General features: G+C 46.8%; 1 protein-coding gene across 3 annotated transcripts in view; it reads left to right on the forward strand.

Annotated features, from left to right (window-relative positions):
- The window catches only part of LOC119174268 (SIDL trafficking protein particle complex subunit 10), a 97,072-nt gene that overhangs the window by 53,742 nt on the left and 22,859 nt on the right, over positions 1 to 20,471 (forward strand). For all 3 annotated transcript variants that reach the window (XM_075883108.1, XM_037425107.2, XM_037425108.2), the window contains 5 exons: positions 1,415 to 1,702; positions 6,142 to 6,322; positions 8,145 to 8,260; positions 9,204 to 9,532; positions 11,642 to 11,768. In XM_075883108.1, the coding sequence (XP_075739223.1) occupies positions 1,415 to 1,702; positions 6,142 to 6,322; positions 8,145 to 8,260; positions 9,204 to 9,532; positions 11,642 to 11,768 (1,041 nt within the window). The remainder of the gene's footprint in view (positions 1 to 1,414; positions 1,703 to 6,141; positions 6,323 to 8,144; positions 8,261 to 9,203; positions 9,533 to 11,641; positions 11,769 to 20,471) is intronic.

Genomic DNA, 20,471 nt, shown 5'->3' on the forward strand with positions numbered 1-20,471 from the left:
CATAGTATCGCAGGGTGGTTGGAGTCATTCGATGGAGGAAATTCTTCAAGTTGCTTTCAGCAATGAAGACGAAAGGAACCATCTTGGCGCCGAGGATATTTAACTGGGCATAGAAGGCCATGAAAGCACCGATAGTGACAGTGTCGATGAACGATCAGCTGCTAACTCACGAGGAGTGAGTTGCACTTCACGTCCCGTCGTACGTTATTGTTTTCTCACGCTCGCAAGCCATTTTGATTGTATATAATGTATCATATTGTTGAGCAAGATCAAAACACAAGCATATTTTTTCTTGCGTATTGCATGTGGCACAGTTATTGTGGAGCACCGCATGCTGCCAACACGCTCAAGCTTGACCGGCAAAGCAAAACGGTTAGAGCAATGAAAGGTGCCGTCGCGGCCACAATCCATGCCACTCGGCTAACTTCCTCTGTGTACTTCACCTGGGACTTCTGAACGGCATTGTTGTTAGACAAATTTTTGCAACCTCGAAAAGTTTGACGTTGCAAAAAGCATCTGTGGTGCATTCTTAGCAAATTAATGTTTCCATGATGCTGATTGAACCTGCAGCATCCAAGTGCCGTGCATTGTGCACGGCTAGAGTCTGAGCATGACTGTGACAAAAGTGCTACTGAATGGGATGTTAAATGCTTGTGTTCCATTGAAGAAGTAACTCCGTGTTCTTGACTGCGCAAGTAGTGACAATGGTGTAATACATTTGCAAACTATAATTATGTTGAAAATGCGATCCCGTGCAGCAGCGATTGTGCTACTCGCTAGTGGCCTACTGCTGTGGTGAATTTGTTGGGAAGCCTCCTTACGTACTATCTTGAAATGCTGTTCAGTTCATACATATATTGCAGTCCAAGCAGTTTTTTGTAGCGCACACAGGGTTTTGCAAAGCCTCATTGGTAATGGAGCTGAAATATGAACTTTCACGCTGCAGCAAATATTTAAGTGGCGAGCACTTTCTACTTTCCATGGTTTGGGAAAGTATTTCGGTCTCATATCTATTTCAGTGCAACTCATGACTTTGTCAGTTGAAAGTGGCACGAGCTGTACGTCCACACGTTTTATTTGTTCTTATGCTAACAAACGGGTGGACCCTTCTGCAGGTGTTGTCTTGAATCACACAGCAACCACCCATAGTTCGTGGCCATTGCGAATATAAACAGCACCTCTAACTGCAATTTGAGAAAAATGTTTTAAAAAAGAGAGAGAGAAAGACCCCACCGCTTGTTGCTGTGAAGCCACCTTCATTCCGGGAAGCATTGTCTGAAAGCCATCTTGAACAATAAAATTAGTGTGTAAATCACGCCCTGACTTTACCGGGCACTTATGAGTATTTCTTGCAGGAGTTATAGTATATGTGAAAATGTGGTACCCATCTGTCGGTGTGCTTTAAAACTTTCAGAAACAGCGTGGCCGGTGGAGTTGGCTAGCATCGAGTGGTCGCCCTGGCGGGTGGAGTCCTCGCATGGCTGTGCTGACACCACGCTTGACATCGAGTCCCTCCGTGGGACGAGGAACCTCCGGTCACCATGCTGCAGGATCGGTGGGGCTGGTGTGCTCCAACCTGCCTGTTGTACCGCCTCAGGCACCGTGCCTCACGAACACTGGCGGTAGTGGCGACACCATCGAGTTCCAGCTCCAAGGTGTTGACCTGGTGCCAGGAACCAATCGGTTCACCTTCCACCACAAGGTGGGGGTTGCACAGAACACAGCATACTGTATCCTTAAGGCGCAACGTCCAGATATGTGGACACGACTTGTTTTTGCCAGTTCTTTGGACTTGTAGCCAAGGAGGAGATACATGCATTACTGAATGATGAATGGAACCTTCTGCATTATCACTGTGTCTTTCCTTAATCTCAGTGTGTTTCGTACTAGAGCAGCCAAACACTTTGATAAAAGCATTACATTTAGGCTTGTGTGAATAGTGAAATTTAGCTTCGAAGCGAATAGTCATCTTGGTCGAATAATTTCAAATCGAATTTGAATACTATGTATGACAAATAAAGAAAAATGGGCATATTTATAATGACCTAACTAACCTGCACAATATTTCTTTAAAATTGAGATAAGGCATCCATGCAAATGGCTTTTTTTTTCATTCAAAGGAAGTCGTAACAACTTTGAGTAGTAGGGGGATTTGACTTTCGATGCGACGCAAGTGATCACCTGTAAAATACATAACATTTTAAAATTATTGTACTTAGAATATAAGCCGGCATAACAAGCTTTTAGGCTTAAAAAAATAATGAATCTATTTGAGGGTAATATGTTCATTTACCGGGCTCCTGCAACACTTTCTCAAGTAGCCACGGAATCGATTCGCCAAAAAAGCTTATTGCCTCATGAATCCACCCCCGCAAAAATTTTTAGAATACATCCAGAATGAGCAGAGTTGCAAGAATTTGTCGCACGCTTTAATTAAATTTTCTCTTGTTTTGTCCCAATGGGAGCACTGGAAGCTAAACAGGGAGCAATGGCATGGCGAAAAAAAATGTGTCACGCGTGACTCATGACCTTGAGAACTTTTTCTCTCTCTCTCTTATTTTTTTCTTTGAATATGCGGATTTTTAGTGCGATCACGCATGTACGCGTAGACAAGTCGCGGCCTCCCGTGGCGGCCTCAGTAACGACCGAGCGTGTCATGCTCAAGTCAGCCAACGACTGATACAATGGCTGTGACGAGTAATTTTTGAGCTTTATCCGTCATTTGTTAATAGAAAAGAAAGCGATTGTTAGCTGACTGAGAATTTACTTTCGATTGCAGGCCGTGTGCTGCGCTATAATATTTGGCTCACGTGTTCTCTGTAGCCTTAACTACTGATTTGCAGTGTTTTCTGACCAGGCTCAAGAAGTGCTGCAGGGCCCCTTTAGATTTGTAGTGGGGCTTCACGGCAAATCAGATTTCTTTTAGTTAGGTGCTTTCACTGCTTAGCATTTTCACTCTCCAGTAAAATTATTTTTACAGGCAGTTACATGCAAACTAATACACACCTATTTGTTCATTGCGAATACCGTATTTACTTGCATAATCGGCGCACTCGCATAATAGGCGCACACCTAGTTTGGTCGCGGAAAATTCGATTTTTTTTAATTCCGCGCATAATAGGCGCACCCCGAACTTGGCCGTGATCGGAAACGATTCTACCCCCCAGCGGTACAGTTGGAACGCGGTCCCCGTACCCTGAAGAAAAAAAGAAGGCAAATCGACGAGCAAATAAAAAAAATTCGAAGTGCAACGACCTAACCAACGTGTTTGTCGAAATAAAACTTGAAAAAAAAAAAAAAAAGCGTCCATGAGCGAAAAAAAAAACGGCTGTTCCATCAATTACTGATACCTCCCAAATCGCTGCGCTTTTTGGAGGTCACGTGTACAACGCCGGGGGCTCGATCGCCATCACCACCATCAGAGAAAAAGAAAGAAACGCCATACTGCAAGCGGTGTGCGTATGTTGTGGTCGTGTATTGAACTTTGGTTCCACCATGGGGAAGTACGCGAGCTACACGGCTGGGTTTAAACTGAAGGCAGTGCAGTACGCGCTGGAGCACGGCAACCAGGCTGCAAGCAGGCATTTCGGCGTGTCCCAGACCGGCAACGCTGATCAGACCCCCCTTTGCTTTGATATGCCGTGGAACACGACAGTGGAGGAGAAAGGTGCACGGAGCGTCATCGTCAGAACGTCTGGCGCTGATAAACAACGATGCACCGTAATGCTGGCGGTGACAGCGGATGGGCGTAAGCTACCGCCTTACGTTATTTTTAAACGTAAGACGCTCCCAAAGGCAAAATTCCCTCAAGGCATCTACGTCAGAGTCCAGGAAAAAGGCTGGATGAGCGCGGAACTCATGGTGGATTGGGTGAAAACAGTCTGGGGTCGGCGGCCGGGTGGTCTGTTGTTGCCGTCCATGCTTGTCCTGGACAGTTTTCGTGGGCACCTAGTAGACCGCGTACGAGATGAGCTAAAGGAGCTGCGCACAGATCTGGCAGTGATTCCGGGCAGCCTCACATCGATACTGCAGCCTTTGGACGTGTCCTTGAATAAACCTTTCAAGGACAATGTTCGAAGGCTGTACGCCACCTGGATGGCTGGAGGACAACATCAGCTGACTACAGGTGGTAAGATTAAGAGGCCGCCTGTGGAAATGCTGTGCGCTTGGATCGTGGAAGCGTGGCAGGCGATCTCCGCCGAAGTCGTCAGGAAAAGCTTCAAGAAGACGGGTATCTCGAATGCACTGGATGCGAGTGAGGATGACATGTTGTGGGGTGCGGATGATTCAGACACCGAAAACGAATCCCCACTCGGCGAGGATGAATGTGTGATCTCCGACTCGGACTCCGAATAGGGAAAAGGAGGAACAGCTACGACTTTTGTGTAAATAAATTTTACGTGTGTGTGTGCAGTTGACGGCTATCGCTTGTTCATTAAAAGGTACGTAGGTATGTTTGTTTTATGCTGAATTAATTGGTAAACGATAAAGTCGCCTTTTACTTGACAAGTGTGCAGATTTAAAGCGCGAGAACCGAGTTGAAAAAATTTTCGAAAATTTTACCCCGCGTAATTGGCGCACCCCTAACTTCGAGCCGGATTTTCTGAAAATAAAGTGCGCCTATTATGCGAGTAATTACGGTACTTAGAAATTTTTTTATATCTTAAATTCGAACCGAAATGAATTCAAGTATTGTACTATTCGTTTGAATATTCGAAGCATTCGAATATTCACGCAAGCCTGATTACTAGGCTTGTATGAATAGTGAATTTTAGGTTCAAAGCTAATTCGAAGAGAATAGTGATTTTGATCAAATAATTTCGAATCGATTTCAAATGGTATGTATGACATATAAAAAAAGGGAATATTTATTATGACCTAACTAACCTGCACAATATTTCTTTTGAATTGAAATAAGGGCTCTATGCAAATGCCTTTTTTTTTTTTTCATTCAAAGGAAGTCGCAACAACCTTTAGTAGTTGTTTGGGTAGGATGCGAGTGATAACCTGCAACATCCTTCACAGTTTAAAATTTATTATACTTGCAGCATATAAGACATGATAACAAGCATAATAAACTGAAGAATTGATTTGAGGGTAACATGTTCCTTTAAGGGGCCCTGCAACACTTCAAGTAGCCATGGAGCCAGTAAACATGCTTGTTGCCTCACAAATTTACCGTCGCAAAGTTTATAGAATCAGTTCAGTAGGAGCGGAGTTCCAAAAATTTGTCGCATGCTGCAATCGCATTTTCTCTTCTCGTCCCGACAAAATAGCTGGAAGCTAAGCAGAGAGGAATGGCACGGCGATAGAAAATTCGTCACACGTGTATTGTGACCTTGAGCACCTCTTTTTTTTTTCTTTTCTCGCACGTGCACTCGGGGAAAAGCAGCGGCATCCCGCGGCAGTCCCGGTAACAACGAGTGCACTTTCTCAAATCAGCCAATGGCTCTGACCGGAGCCGTATATTCCTTCTTGGCTTTGAAAAGTGATTTTTGAGCTTGTAGTGTCATTTGCCGAGGGAAGAAAGTAATTTTTAGCTTTGAAAATTTATTGTGAATTACAGGCTGCGTGCTGCCCTATAATATTTATTTGCCCCGCGTGTTCTCAGTAGCCTCGACTACCGATCGGTGGCGTTTTATGAACATGCTCAATAGGTGTTGCCGGACCCCTTTCAATTGAAAAAGGGGCTTCGCGGCAAAACGAATTTTTCCTGGATAGGTGCTTTTGCGACTTAGCACTTCTACGTTGCAGTGAAACCATCTTTACGAGTGGTTACATGCGTATTAATATACATTTATTCGTTCATTGTGGAATGGAATGAAAAAACATTATTCATTGTGAATACTTCGAAAATATTCGATAATTTAAATTCGAATTGAAGCAAATTCAAATACTCAACTATTCGTTTGAAGCATTCGAATATTTGCACAAGCCTACTAATTACGATGCTTGATGCAAAGAAAAGGCACACATGTAAAAAACATACAGGCAATGCCGTGCACATACGGCCAAAAGGCTCAAAAGGTTAAAACAGTGCTATCGACAGTACCATTACCATCATTACCATCTATTGTGAAGCCTCATAATCTGGTTTCTTCTGTAGTCTTCTCTCAGACAGCACCTGTTGGCACCCTGCAGGTGTCCCAAGTGGGGTACTACGTGGGCCGGCAGCTAGACCTGCGCTGGGAACAGCTCAGCCTGGCACAGCTCACCCTGGGCGGGAGCTTCACGAGCAGGGCGGGGAAGCTCTCGATGGCCCGGCCGCCCGCCTTCACCGTTTACTATGACAGCCCTAAGGTGGCACTGCACTTCCCACAGGGTGAGAGTGACAAGTGCCCAGGAGGATGGTGCGACAGTGTGCAGTTGTCAAACCTCACACACCTCTGTGGTGTGCACGACTGGCAGTTGTGACTTAGTGGCTAGGTTGTCGGGCTGTGAGGAGAGGAGGGGCAACAGGCATGCCTCACAGTAAGGGGAATGAGCAAGAGATGGCACAAGCAGTGCACTGTGGGCTGGAGAAGTATTCAGAAGCTCACAGGCCTCAAATAGGCACTGTGTAAAAGGCAAGCACATTTTAGTGAGCATTTTTTGTATAATGAATGCACAATAGAGCAGCATGTGGACATAGAAATTACTACTGAAATGCTAAAGTAAGCTATTTGTTCATGCAGAATGGCAACACGGATAAATATAAAACATGCATAACAGGCTATTAATCTCGTGAAGTGTGTGTGCTGACTCGCATAATCAGGCAAAACCATAGTGTTTGTGCAGTCAGTCATTGTGTTTGTGCTACATTAATGTTTGCAGGGATCAAGACTTGACTATATGCAACAGTTGTAAGGTATCCAGTGGGACTGTTGGACAAACTGATGCAGCGCCTGTGACTCATATAAACAAAACTGAGCAATAGATGAAAGCTGGTGGTCAGTGTTATTTCAGCTGGCTTTGGCAGGGTTTCCCCTTGGAAGCGCCCCTTCAGAAATGCATTGTGGTGTGGGCTGGAATGTCTCCATCAGCATTTTGTACAAGCATGTGGTGGGCGCAAGCCATTTCTGAGGACCCAGACAGAGACTGCATAGAGTGTCTTATCAACAGGCATGGGTCCCAAATATACAGCTTAAAGTCCTCGCCACAGACTTCAACTTTGCTGAGCATTATGACCTGATGACCGTGATGTTCCAGACCACAATGACTAGAGGCATACCTGCGCCATGCTCGGGCTGTGTGAACGTGGCCCTCGTTAGAAAGCACCGTGCACGAACTTGAGAAGACCCCGAGCAATGTTTCTTTTTTTTTTTTTGTTATTTAAAGAGATGCAATGGGAGGGCCTAGGGTAGGCGGATCTTGGGAAGCGCTGCGTGTTTATTGTGAATAAACGAACTGCATTTTGTCCAGTCTAAGCCTCCTCTCAGCAACACAACAGCAGTCTTTCTTGGTCCGTGCCAAAGTAAGGGCCACCTGAACATCACTGGTACCTTGCAACATTATTAGGAATATTTTTTTGTGTGAGTTAGATATATTTTTTGTTATATCCCATTTAATTACAATGTAGCATAAAACGTGATTGTGTATTAAGAGATTATATTAATTCATTAGTCTTTTTCATTGTAGCAGTCATGTTTCACTGCAGTGCAGTTGTGTTTGAGCCAGTCACCTTGCTTGCACCTTGTTGCACAATACAATTTAGATGCCTTACATGCCTCATCAAGTGTGCAGAGTCACCATTGGTGTTGTTGTGAACATGAGTGATGCAAAATAATTTTCATCATCCTCACCTTTAGGCATCGCGTAAAGCAACTATCACATAATGCTGCTGTCACATGGCATTCTCGCTTGGTGAAAGTATGCTGATCTCGGAGGCACTACGAAACCATGTAAGGTTTAAAAAGCTCTCAATGCCTCCGATCCCAGAGGCAATGCAAAATCACCTTGGATGCAGAACGTTCTCAGTAAAGGGAAGGAGGGGCATCAGTACAACTGACTGAGAAGAAACAGAAGATGGCTTTGGCCTTTGAGTCGCCTTAGGCAAATGCATAAGAATCTGAGTGGCATTTTCTTTGGGTTTCAGCCGTAAATCGTGATGGTAAAATTTCGCTCTAATGAGCTTTGTACGGTTTGTCCTCCTGCTGCCCATGCAGGTGAGCTTCTGGCTGGCGTGCGGCAGAGGCTAGAGGTGGTGCTGACTTGCGGCAGTATTCCCCTCACTGCCGAGCACCAGCTTCACCTGAAGGTATCCAAAGGACTGCTCATCAGGGTATGCTGTCTATTGTTACTACCTGGAGTGCCCAAAGTGCCAGAGTTGCTTAGTAATACCCGCCAAACAAAATGACCATCCAAACCAGCCATTACTGACTACTTTCTGTATGCTAGTTCTGCTGTCACAGCTTGAAAATGTTCTTTTTTTGAAAATGTTCGTTCTTTTTCTTATTATACTAATTATTTTTTTGTATACTAGTGCCCATTAGCTTGTAACATTTTGGGAAGTTATGATAGGAATGCCTTCTTTCATTTCTGGTTTTTTCATGTGTAGTATATTATACCCACACGCAACCCCCTCTAAACACCCAGTGGGTCCTAAAGTTGTCGTAATAAGCAAGTAAACAAACAACCAAACAAACAGGCAAGCAAATAAATAATCCTATCATATAACAGACGATAAATTCAGAGAAAGCAACAGTGATAAATATAGAAGAATGAAATTAATGCCAATAAAAAAGTTATTTATGTCATGTGGTTAATAAACTCCTATCCTCCTCATTTTACCTGTTAGGCTAGTTACCCCCACAGACCATCCTCGACTGCTTTCTTGAGTATCTGCATATTATTGTGAGTTATGGTACATCTGGCTAGTTGCTACTGCTCTTCAGTTTAAAAGAACTCGACTATCTCGTTGGAACTAGTTGTTTGCCTAGTATTCTTACGGTCTTATCATCTTTTTTTGTGCTTCGTCATTAAGCTTTTGTTTTCGTGCTGCAAGATGTATTCGAAGCTTCAACAAGCCCAGCTTGTGAAGACTCCCAACACGACTGTGTGTATCTGGGGAATATGTTGCTGTTCCTGCCAGGGCTTCTCCTTTTAGTCTAAGCTGCAAATTTTTTGGGTTGGGTGCGACCTTGTATATAAATATTGACTGTATGAGTGTTGCAAGTTTGCAAAGTGAAAGCAGCATATCAGTTAGAATGGTGAAACCTCCGCAGCCTAGCCATAGACAGATGGACTCCAAAACTGAAGACGCAAGCTCCGACTGTCCGCTGCCTCCATCGTCTTCCTTGTCTCCACCCTTCTGCGACGACTGCCGCGTGCCAGTCGGAGAGCCCGGTCTGAGCGCGTCGTCTGCAGAAGGGCGCACCTTCTCGCTGGTGCTCCAGGCGCCGCTGGCACCCTCGACCTTACCTGCCACACACCACGTGGCTCTAGCGGTGGAAGACCCAGGCGGCGTGACTGTTCCAGGTTCCTCTCAAACAGTGGCGCTCCACTTCCTGGCACCCTTTGCATGCACCCACCGGTTGCAGACCTGCGAGCAGCGGTGAGCGCACTATGTGATTTATTTCTCAGTTGCTCGTCTTAGCTGCTCATTTTACTACTGCTGTCTTCACTGCAATCAATCAATCAATCAGTCAGTTTTGTTACTACATAACCAATTATTTACACATTATAAGATACATAGAGGAGAGTCTGAAAGTACAGAATGGCAATTCAGCACAAGTCCTGCCTGCTTACTTACCAGGTTTTGGAACCACTCCTGCTGCACCCTCCTAATGCCTTTTCTTTAAGCTTGTGTGTATCTTCGATTGGTTCAAATATTCAAATGAATATTCTGTATTTGAATTTGCATTGATTCAAATTTAAGCTACAGAAAATTTCAAAGTATATAAATAGAACAAGTAGATGTACATTAATCTGCATGTAACCCCTGTTAAGGTGATTTCACTGCAGTAGAAGAATCCTAAGCCAAGAAAAAACCTGTTCAGGAGAAATCTGCACTTCTGCGAAGCCTCACTTCAAAGTTTGGTGAACATATTTCACTCACACCGATTCATCGTTTTTTAAAGTTTAAATCCTTGTCATACCGACTTATGTGCTCAGAGCATAGTATATTTTAAAATAACGATATTTACAGGTTGTCAATTACAGTAATGCGAAACCTGTGCGCCAACCTGCGCCAATGGGAAATTACTGTGCAGTACTGTCCCAAAAGACTATTTTTTTTGTCTAATTTGCTCAATGCTGCACCACAAGGTAGTTTTGGAACCGAAAGTAATGTTGACATTGCGCATCGTGAACTGATATTACGTGATGGTTGCCATCTTGTACACTTGCGCTGCTAAAACACCGAATTGGTCGATTAATTATTACGACTTCTGCGCGATTGCAGCGGTGACTTTTGTGGTAACCATCGGCAAAAAACGATAGCAATGTGGCGACTACCGCTAACCGCGCCAGTGGGACTTGCCACAGATAAAAAGCCCGTGTGTGTGGCGTAGCGCCGTTTAAGCCCACAGCACACTTTTAATAGCCAGCGACTACCTGAGAGCACTGAGGCGTCGATTGCTGCTTCCCCAATTGTTGTGCGGGATCATGTTTTGTGTGCACCGCTTTGCAGAAACAAAAGCAGCTCACTGTTTCAAAGTTGAGCGTTGTGGATCGCGGGCAGCGAGCGAGCGAGCCTAGCACACGCTTTCATGAAGCAACAGTTCAAACGCGCCGCCGTCCGCTTCCAGGATTGCTAGATTATCTGCAGAAAGCTTGCATCGTCGGGTAAACGCAACACGCTTCTCGCCGCATCTGTGTACGGTCTGAAGCGGAGTTTGTATGCCGAGTAGGCGAAGTGCTGCATGCAACTAGCCAGTGAACGATCCGCTCCCTGCGACCATACCGCGTCTTAAAGAATCTGCCAGTTTTCGCAAAGTAGCAGATCCCGGTAAAGATTTCTCGCGGATAGGCGAGTATGTCCGTTTCATCGCTATTTTAGTCGCTGCGTTGGCTGTGTACCCTGGACTCCACAGTAGTTTCGAAACGCTCTTTGTTATCGCCATCGCGTGCCATCGAACTGTCATGCGAGAATGCCAATCATATCTGAACATTGCAAAAAGGGAAAAAAATGGCTTCGTGGTGGGCACTTCAGGCAATATTTGCTATGACACTGTATTATTCCTTCTTTAGCAGAGATGGCTCACGTAAAGAAATGCAAAATGGTACTTGGTCATAGGTTTGCGCACGAGGGGCGGCACGGAGGGCATGTGGCTTTAGTGAACTCCTCATGGGAAATGCAATGGCAAGCAGCCAAGTGACATTTTTCAAGGGACTCTATACAACGAGGTCTCTTTAGTTTTTGTAGTCACCTTAGGCTTTTAAAAAGGGATTGTAACCTACTTCGAGCTGCATTACAATCTTCAGTTTTTTTGTTCTGAAAGTAGAGAAACGAAACTTGCGAAAGCAAATAAAAGCAGAAAATATGTGATTTCGAAAAAAATACTTGCGTTTTAGACTCGCATCTCCCGTTAAAAATTAAGATGCTTGCATGCGTAAAATGTTGCTTGCTTTCATACAAGCAGCACATATGTATGCCAAGCTCTTGAGGGCAGCGTCAGATTCCTGATGGCAGTTTAAATGTGTGTGTTTGTGTTTACTGCAGGAAGTATCTCCAAGTGAACCTTCAGGGCCTGACATCGCAACCTTTCACAGTGGGAAATGCCACCCTGCTGGCACTAGACAACGAGCCTGTGTACCTCAAACCCCTCCACTCAAGTTCACAACTGCTGGTCAGTCATTAGTTTAGTGATCGTACACCTTAGAGGAACTTGAACTTTTATTGAAAGTTCAAGTTCAACCAAGACACTCTTGGTTGTATTTTGCCACCGGCGTCGGCGTCGCCGTATATGTATACGGATCTATATGCAGTAAAAACCCGTTAATTCGAACCGCAAAGGGAAGCCGCCTCAGTTCGAATGAACGAAAGTTAATTAAAGTTCACAAAAGTTCAAGCTAACGAAAGTGAAGAACAACAATAGTACATTGCAAGTAGGGCATAACAATTTATTCTTTGAAAAAATTTGTGATCGCGGTCTGCCTTCTTTCCTTGAAGGCGACAGTCAGCACTTTTTGCTCTAACGAGCGAATTTGGCGGAAGGCCTCTTCTCCGCTTTCTTCAAAACTTAAGAAAAGACGGGCGGCATTCAATCTGGCCATGACTTCCGCAGCAGAGGGCAGCACTGGTGCTTCGTCCTCCTCCTCATCATCGTCACTGGCATCGACAGGTTCTGCACTTCTCATCTGACATATCATGTCACCATCCGGGAGTGCACCACACACCACTGCACTTAAGTCCACATCGACGTAGTCCGCAAACTAGACGTCTTCCAAAACGTATGCCATGGGGGCGGTGACGCCGTGTTCGAGCACTGGTGGCTCGTCAGCTTGCAGAGCTTCGGTGCTGAAGCCACAGTGGCGAAACCAATTTGCTATTGTAAGCGCTGTCATTTGCTCCCAAGCACGCACAAGCATGTGTAGTGTAGGAGCGTCACTTGGTAGTTATTCCACAAAATAATTCGATCCAACATATGACGCCGATAAAATGATTTTAAACTTCTAATTATACTCTGGTCCGTGGGCTGCAGTACTGCTGTCGTGTTTGCTGGAAGGAAGGCCAGCTTGTCGTGTTTGCTGGAAGGAAGTGTGTTGGCACGGTATTTGCCGCGGGCACACGCCATCAAGTCGGAGCTGCAGAATTGCGACAGACGGGAAGCTATTACCAGCGCTACCGCAACAAACGTTAGCCGAGGCCTAACACCAACACAAAGAATCGCGCCAGTCGGAAGCTACTCCCAGCACCAACAACCGAGGTATACTATGCACACCCGAGACAAAGACTGCAAAGAAGGCTGGGCGAAGCTACGACGCACTCAATTTGCTGTGTGCTGGTCATGTTATCTGTCATCTAACAGCGACAACTACGCAGGATTTTCAAAGGCTCCAAGATTGGCGCTTAAAAAAAAAACAAAACTTTGAAGTTACGTAGAATGGAGAGCTGGCAGCCGCCGAGAGAGAGAGATTGTGGGGGAAGGGGGTGAAGAGTAAGTGTCGCTATTTTCTGCACTCTGGCCTCTGTGCCAGTTCCTCTGTTTTTCTCTCCGCTTCCTGTCAACGCCGCCTCGTAACTCGACAGCTGCTCTGTCGAGTGACTAGCCAAGCCGCCGGCGCGGTGGTGTGTAGTTCGAATTATCCGCTGCGGAACCTACTCGGGTTCGAATTAACGGGCTTTTTATTCATAGGCTTGTATGGAGCTTGGTCAGACCATAACTTACAGTTCGAATTATCCTTAAATTTGAATTATTGAAGTTCGAATTAACGAGCTTTCACTGTATATCTAAATGCAGGAAAAAAAAATAATCCAGAAAAAGACTCCGTCGCGTGAAATTGAACTTGAAACCTCTGCTTTGTAAGTGCGAGGCGAGGTGCGACCTCAACCAGCGCCAACGTTCCAGGTGATTCTCGACTTAATCCACAACATCAGTGCCTTCCACGGCTCCGAGGATGCTCCATCGGCGCCTGAGTGGATCAAGAATATTCGTCACACGTTTAACCTTCACGGGTGTCCAGCAGCGTACACGCTAGAAACTGCCAAGGACTGCTACTGTTTGAAGAGCTCCCAGATCACATTGTGGGAAAAGTTCGAGACACGTTTCCATCAGACCTTCTTCAGCCATACTCACGTTGCGGAAAGATGGGTCAGGATGCAAGAGCCTGTGCAGCAGCGCAACGAGAGTACGACGGCCTATTTCCATGCGAAGGTGCGCCTGTGCCATGAACTCAACCTCGGCTTTACCGATACGGGAGAATAAGTCCTCAAGGGGTTGAGGGCTCGCGAACTCTGCACCATGCTTTTAGGAAGGGCGTACGAGGACGACGACGACCTTCACATTGTGGAGTTCGAGTGCATCGAACGTGAATGGCAGTGGATTTTCAAATCTCGCAACCGAAGCCTTGCGTTATTACCGGATTCAGAGCGAAGACTGCCCATGCCAAGTAAAGGAACCATTGACTCAATCGAGAGAGAAGATCGACGCCTAGGATTGCTGTCCATCAACATTCTCGGTGAGTGAAAATGCTATAACTGTAATGTCTACGGCCAGATCGCACGCGATTTCCCTGCGCCTAAGTGTCCACTCATGTGCCAGCGTTGCCAAGCAACTGATCACACTCAACGCAACTGCCAGGCTTTGCTCCAAAACGAGACGAATGGTGTCAGAGAACTTTTTTGCACTGGGGCCGGTCATGTGTTGCTCAAGGAAGTGACGTTCAACGATGACTTTAACCTAGTTGGCCTCATTGACACAGGGAGTTCCGGTTGCTTGTTGCGTGCGTCAGTGGCGGCACGATGCGGCATCGAGATGGTTCTGAGACCGATCGAATTATATGGTTTTTGCAGCCAGCATGTACCAGTGACGAAAAACCTCAGTCATTCTGAGGTTAAGTTGAGCATCGATGGCGTTATCGCAGAAAATGTGCCTGTTCTTATAGTTTTTGACAATGCACAAAGAATCAGCATGTTGGTGGGCCGAAAGTTCACCGGACTGCCCAATGTCATGTATGCCAAGGTGGGAAGCAGGTTCTGCTTTTACCTCCTAAGCAATTGTCCTTTCGCTAATCTGGTGTTGGCTTAAACTGCACGTGACAGCCAAAGAAGAACGTGAGCTTCTTAAGGATTTTGTGAACTACATCACTACATTCAGCGATCGCTCTGTGACCAATTTTCGAGGACACTGTGGACTTGATGTGCTTCCTGAGAGGAAATTAAAAAAATCAGCGACTGTTGACGGTCCTGAGCAGCTTGGTTGGGGTATCAGATTGAAAGCAGATGAGTGTAATAAGAACAACGCCTAACAAGAGTACCGGCAAGATTTCATTCAAGATTGTTCATGGCTACAAGTCAAGTTTTTGTGAATTGTAACTTCAGCAGCTTAGCGATACAGAAATTCCTTTGCAACAAACTCAGGAATTAAGGCCACATGTGCGCCAACGCTTACTAGGGCATCCCTAGTGCCGGAAAGATGCCTGTAATCACTAGCGCTACCCTCAAAAGCCCTCTGAAGTTGATGAAATGGTATTTCTTAGCAAGAGTCCTGTAAACGCCAGTTTTAGGACTACAACTCAGCCCAAGCGTGATGGAGCACTCGTCGACACAGATGCTTTTCCTGGAGACACTCACCGCGTCACTGACTTACGTCCTGAAGGGAAAGGCTGATATATATTGATTGATATGTGAGGTTTAACGTCCCAAAACTACCATATGATTATGAGAGACGCCGTAGTGGAGGACTCCGGAAATTTCTACCACCTGGGTTTCTTTAACGTGCGCCCGAATCTGAGCACACGGGCCTACAGAAAGGTCGATATTCAGGAGCTGCCTATGCCTCCGTACTAAGGAAGTGGTGTCCTTCGTATAAAGCATCACACCGTGACAATGACGAATCCGGAAATTCAACCATATAGATTGTCCTGTGCAGCATTTTCAGTGCAAACGTGTAGAACCAGCCAGGCTTCGAGAGACTGTCTGGTGATTTTATTTTTCTGCCCGTGGGTTTAAAGAACTCCACCGTGCTAAATTGTTATGATGACTGAAGCTTTTGTGTTCTTAATCTTTCATTACTCTGTGGCTTTCCGCAGCATCAAGCCAGTCAAGATGGCTGTGAGATATGACTTTTAGTCAATGTTTGACGTTACAAACTGGTAATTTTTTTAGTGTTGTGATGAATTCAGGACGTCAGTGTAGTTTTGTGTTAGTTTGTTTTTGTGCCTTCATCTTGTTTCCATAATGTGTCATTTCATTAGTAGTTGAATAGGATGGCCGAACATTCTTAAGTAGAATCTGTGAAGAACGTTTTCAAGACAGCCTTAACGAGGACGTTAAGTTGCTTCAGGTTGACTGAATGTTGGAAATGCACGTGCCCTGAGGAAGTTAGTTAAGGAAGACGACGATGAGGATGGAGTGACGCTCGTGCCGTTTCGCCTGTGTGGCGTTTGTAATCTGTGTGGCTTGTGTTTTCTAGAGAGTTTTGATTGATTTGTGGGGTTTAACATTCCAAAATCAGCATAAGATTATGAGGGATGCCAAAGTGGAGGGCTCTGGAAATTTTGACCACCTGGGGTTCTTTAACAAGCACCCAAATCTGAATACACGGGCCTACAACATTTCCGTCTTTATCGGAAATGCAGCCGGGATTTAATCCCGCGACCTGCGCGTCAGCAGCCGAGTACCTTAGCCACTAGACCACCGTGGCGGGGCTTCTAGAGAGTTAAGTAAATTCTTCCCTTTTTACAATGTCTCGGGTGCTTATAGGATGCCGCAAGCTAACAATCGCCACTGTGAATGTGTGATGGAGTCTTATAGAGCTGCCATTCTATTGAATGACGACCCCAAGACTTCATTAGTATAGCGAAAACAAGGGTGTGCAAATTTCAAAATTTTTGAATACGAACCGAATACGAATACATAGCTTTGAATACGAATAGAATATCGAATAGTGAAGAGGTGCAAGTTTTTTACCCCAGTAATCTTTTACTTAATCATATATTTATGTTGAAAACAATACCATTGTTAATATTGCCACATGGTTTGCTTGGGTGAGATCGAAGAGTGAAAGAGGACAAAGACGATCTCTCTGAGCCGCTGCTTGGCTAGTCGACTAAACGAGCCCATTGTATCAAGTTTGTCGTGAGTAACGTGACAAGACTGGTGGAGTTGCTGGGTACGTCTCACGATCCACCCGATGCCCAAGACCCCATCCAGCAGCCGGAACACAAGCCCTGCACCCGTGGACACTCCTGTTCATAGAGTAAGCCGCCGCCAACGAGGCCTACCGCCTGAGACACCAACCACTGACGCAGCGACTATGACTTCGACACAAGAACCCGTGCAAGCTCCGACACCTTCCACGCCGATCTACTGCACCGTCCAGAACCCGCTCATGCCTAGCCCCTTTCACGGAGAGCAGCATGAAGATGTTGACGACTGGCTGAGTGAGTTCGAACGTGTCGCAGCGATCAACTACTGGGATGATGCCGCGAAGCTCGGGAACGTGTACACTTGCCTAAAAGACGGTGCCAAGACGTGGTTTTTAAACAGGGATGATGTTCTGACATCTTGGCGTGAGTTCCAGCGTCGCCTCCTGGAGACCTACAGGAGTCCCGACCGCCGCGAACGGGCGGAGTGTGCACTACAATCACGCATCCAGATGCCCAACGAGACCGTCTCGATGTACGTCGAGGACATGACACGGCTTTTCAAGCGAGCGGATCCTGCTATGGCAGAAGAAAAAAAGTTGCGCCACCTCATGCGTGGTGTGAAGGAACAACTTTTTGCTGGTTTGGTGCGTAGTCCCCCCAAAAGTGCTGCTGAGTTCCTTACTGAAGCGGCAATAATGGAGCGAGTACTGCACCAACGGTCTGCTCTGTTTGACCGTCAAGTGAATGCTGCCTCAACTCCCGAAATTTTCGCCACCTCTGGGAGCGAAAGCCCCGAATGGATTCGCGAGATCTTCCGATCTGTCGTCCGGGAAGAAATGGAAAAGATGTACGGGACAAGGCAAATTGATGTTGGTTCTATCACCAGTGTCATCCGTGACGAGGTCCAGCAGGTGCTGCACGCCCATCGTTTTCCGCCCACGTCGGTTGATTCAGAAATGGCTCCTGTGTCTACTGACAGTCGCCGTCGTACGTAGGCAGAAGCCTTGCGATTTGCCACTCCTCTTTCTGGTCAAGGAGCCCCGACCCAGCCTGTGCCGCACGTCCCGATCCAGACAGTGCCGCACGTCCCAATCCAGACAATGCGATACGTCCCGATCCAGACAATGATGCTGTCAGTCGCGATTCTGTCAGCGCACGCTGATTTGGACATCGATAGTCGCCGTGCACCGACGCACAAGTCTGATCTCTGGCGTACGCCAGGCAGACGACCCCTCTGCTATCATTGCGGTGAGGCTGGTCACATTTACCGCAAATGCCCATACCGGCAACTTGGACTACGCGGATTTTCCGTCAATTCCCCTCGTCCCCGAATTGGTCAAAGGCCAAGGGATATCGAAGAGTATCTTGCGCAACAGCGTGCACCCTTTACACGACGGCAATCGCGGTCACCATCTCCGAGGAGACCTGCAGCCACTCGGCCACGTTTCGGGTGAACGGCACGGGAACGCTCCCCGAGTCCTCGTCGGGAAAACTGAAGGCAGCGGCCTTCGGGGGCAAGGTCGCTGAGACTCAAAGTGCGGAAGACCTCCCATCGACGCTTGCACGCAACGCTGAAGGCATTTCGTCAGAGAATAATCGCAGTACCGCAGAAACGCCGACATCCACATCTGAACCTAGTGACCGCGTGTCACTCGACATACCTGTGCTGGTTGACGGTCTTCAGGTCAGTGCATTGGTAGACACTGGTGCAGACTATTCGATCATCAGCGGGAGGCTAGCGAAAGATCTTAGGAAAGTGATCACGCCGTGGAATGGAACGCGAATTCGAACAGCTGGAGAACACGTTGTAACACCGCTGGGTCGCTGTACCGCAAGAGTGAAAATTTGTGCGTCAACGTTTGTGCTCAGCTGCCTCGTTCTTCGCGACTGTTTGCGCCAGCTGATTATCGGCATGGGCTTCCTCCGGGAATACGGTGCCATCATAAATCTCCGTAAGCGCATCGTGACCTTCTCGACTCAAGGCGCAACAGATCGAGACGCTGATAACTTCCGTAGACCTGCGCTGTGTGTTGCTGACGACAGTGTGACGCTGCCACCTCGAACAACTGTTCCCATCAAAGTCACTTGTGAAGACTTCCAAGACGGCGACGTGGTGGCTGAAAGCAACCTATCACTTCTGCTGCTCCAAGGTGTATGCGCCGCCCGAAGTGTTGTGCGCGTCCGTGACGGACAGTCAACGATACTAGTTACGAACTTCAATTACGAGCACCGGCATCTTTTCCGCGGAACCACCCTAGCTTATGGAGACCCTGTTGCCAACGTCACGGAGTGCTTCGCGTCCGAGGAAACGCCGCATGAGGATGAGGAATTTCTAGACCGCATCGACATTAATTCGACACTGTCAGACGAGAGAAAGGCTGCACTTCATGATCTTTTAAGGGAGTTTCGATCTTGCTTTGCTTCTTCTTCTATAGTCCATCAAACACGCCTCACGAAGCATCGAATTATTACCGACGATGACGTCCGCCCCGTCCGGCAGCAGCCTTATCGCGTTTCTGCCAAAGAACGCGAGGCTATTCAGACACAAGTAAAAGAGATGCTCAATGACGGGATTATTCAACCATCCAGGAGCGCTTGGTCCTCGCCAGTCGTTCTAGTAAAGAAAAAAGACGGAACGCTGCGATTCTGTATTGACTACAGGAAGCTTCATAGCGTCACAAAAAAGGACGTCTACCCGCTTCTACGGGTCGACGACTCCCTCGACAGGTTACGACGCGCGAAGTATTTTTTGTTCATCGATCTAAAGAGTGGCTATTGGCAAATCGAAGTGGATGAACGAGACCGAGAAAAAACCGCGTTTGTGACTCCAGACGGACTTTACGAATTCCGAGTTCTTCCCTTCGGCCTCTGTTCTGCACCAGCCACTTTTCAGAGGATGATGGGCACAGTTCTCGCTGGCTTGAAGGGGCAAAGCTGCCTTGTCTACCTCGATGATGTGGTCATCTTTTCCGAGAGCTTCGAAGAACATCTGAAGCGTCTGAGAAAGGTTCTGGAAGCTATCGCACAGCTGAACTCACGCTGAAACCCCAAAAATGCCATTTCGGCTATGAAGAGCTGAAATTTCTGGGACATGTCATTAGTGCGGATGGAGTGCGACCTGATCCAGACAAAACTGCTGCTGTCGCCGCCTTCCCTGTTCCATCAGATAAAAGAGCAGTACGGCGTTTCCTCGGCTTGTGCGCGTACTATCGCCGATTTATCGCCAAGTTCTCGAAGATAGCTGAACCTCTTACGCGACTCACCCGAGATGACGTGCCCTTTACTTGGGGCGCAGAACAAGATACAGCGTTCACAGAGTTACGACAGAGAATGCAAACAGCCCCTGTTCTTGCCCATTTTGATGAGGATGCTGCAACAGAAATTCATACAGATGCCAGCAACGTCGGACTTGGCGCTGTCCTTGTACAACGACACGGCGGCGTTGAGCATGCGATAGCTTACGCCAGTCGTACTCTTTCTCGAGCCGAGACCAACTATTCTACGTCATAAAAAGAATGCCTCGCAGTCGTGTGGGCTAAGACCAAATTTCGGCCTTACCTCTACGGTCGTCCCTTCGAAGTGGTGACTGACCACCACTCGCTCTGCTGGCTGGCAAAACTCGGAGATCAATCCGGCCGTCTCGCACGGTGGAGTTTGCGTTTGCAGGAGTTCGATGTTACGATTGTGTGCAGGTCAGGGCGCAAACACGAAGACGCCGACGCGCTTTCTCGAGCACCTGT

The sequence above is a fragment of the Rhipicephalus microplus genome, unplaced genomic scaffold (genome assembly GCF_043290135.1).
Source record: "Rhipicephalus microplus isolate Deutch F79 unplaced genomic scaffold, USDA_Rmic scaffold_15, whole genome shotgun sequence".
NCBI lineage: Eukaryota > Metazoa > Arthropoda > Arachnida > Ixodida > Ixodidae > Rhipicephalus > Rhipicephalus microplus.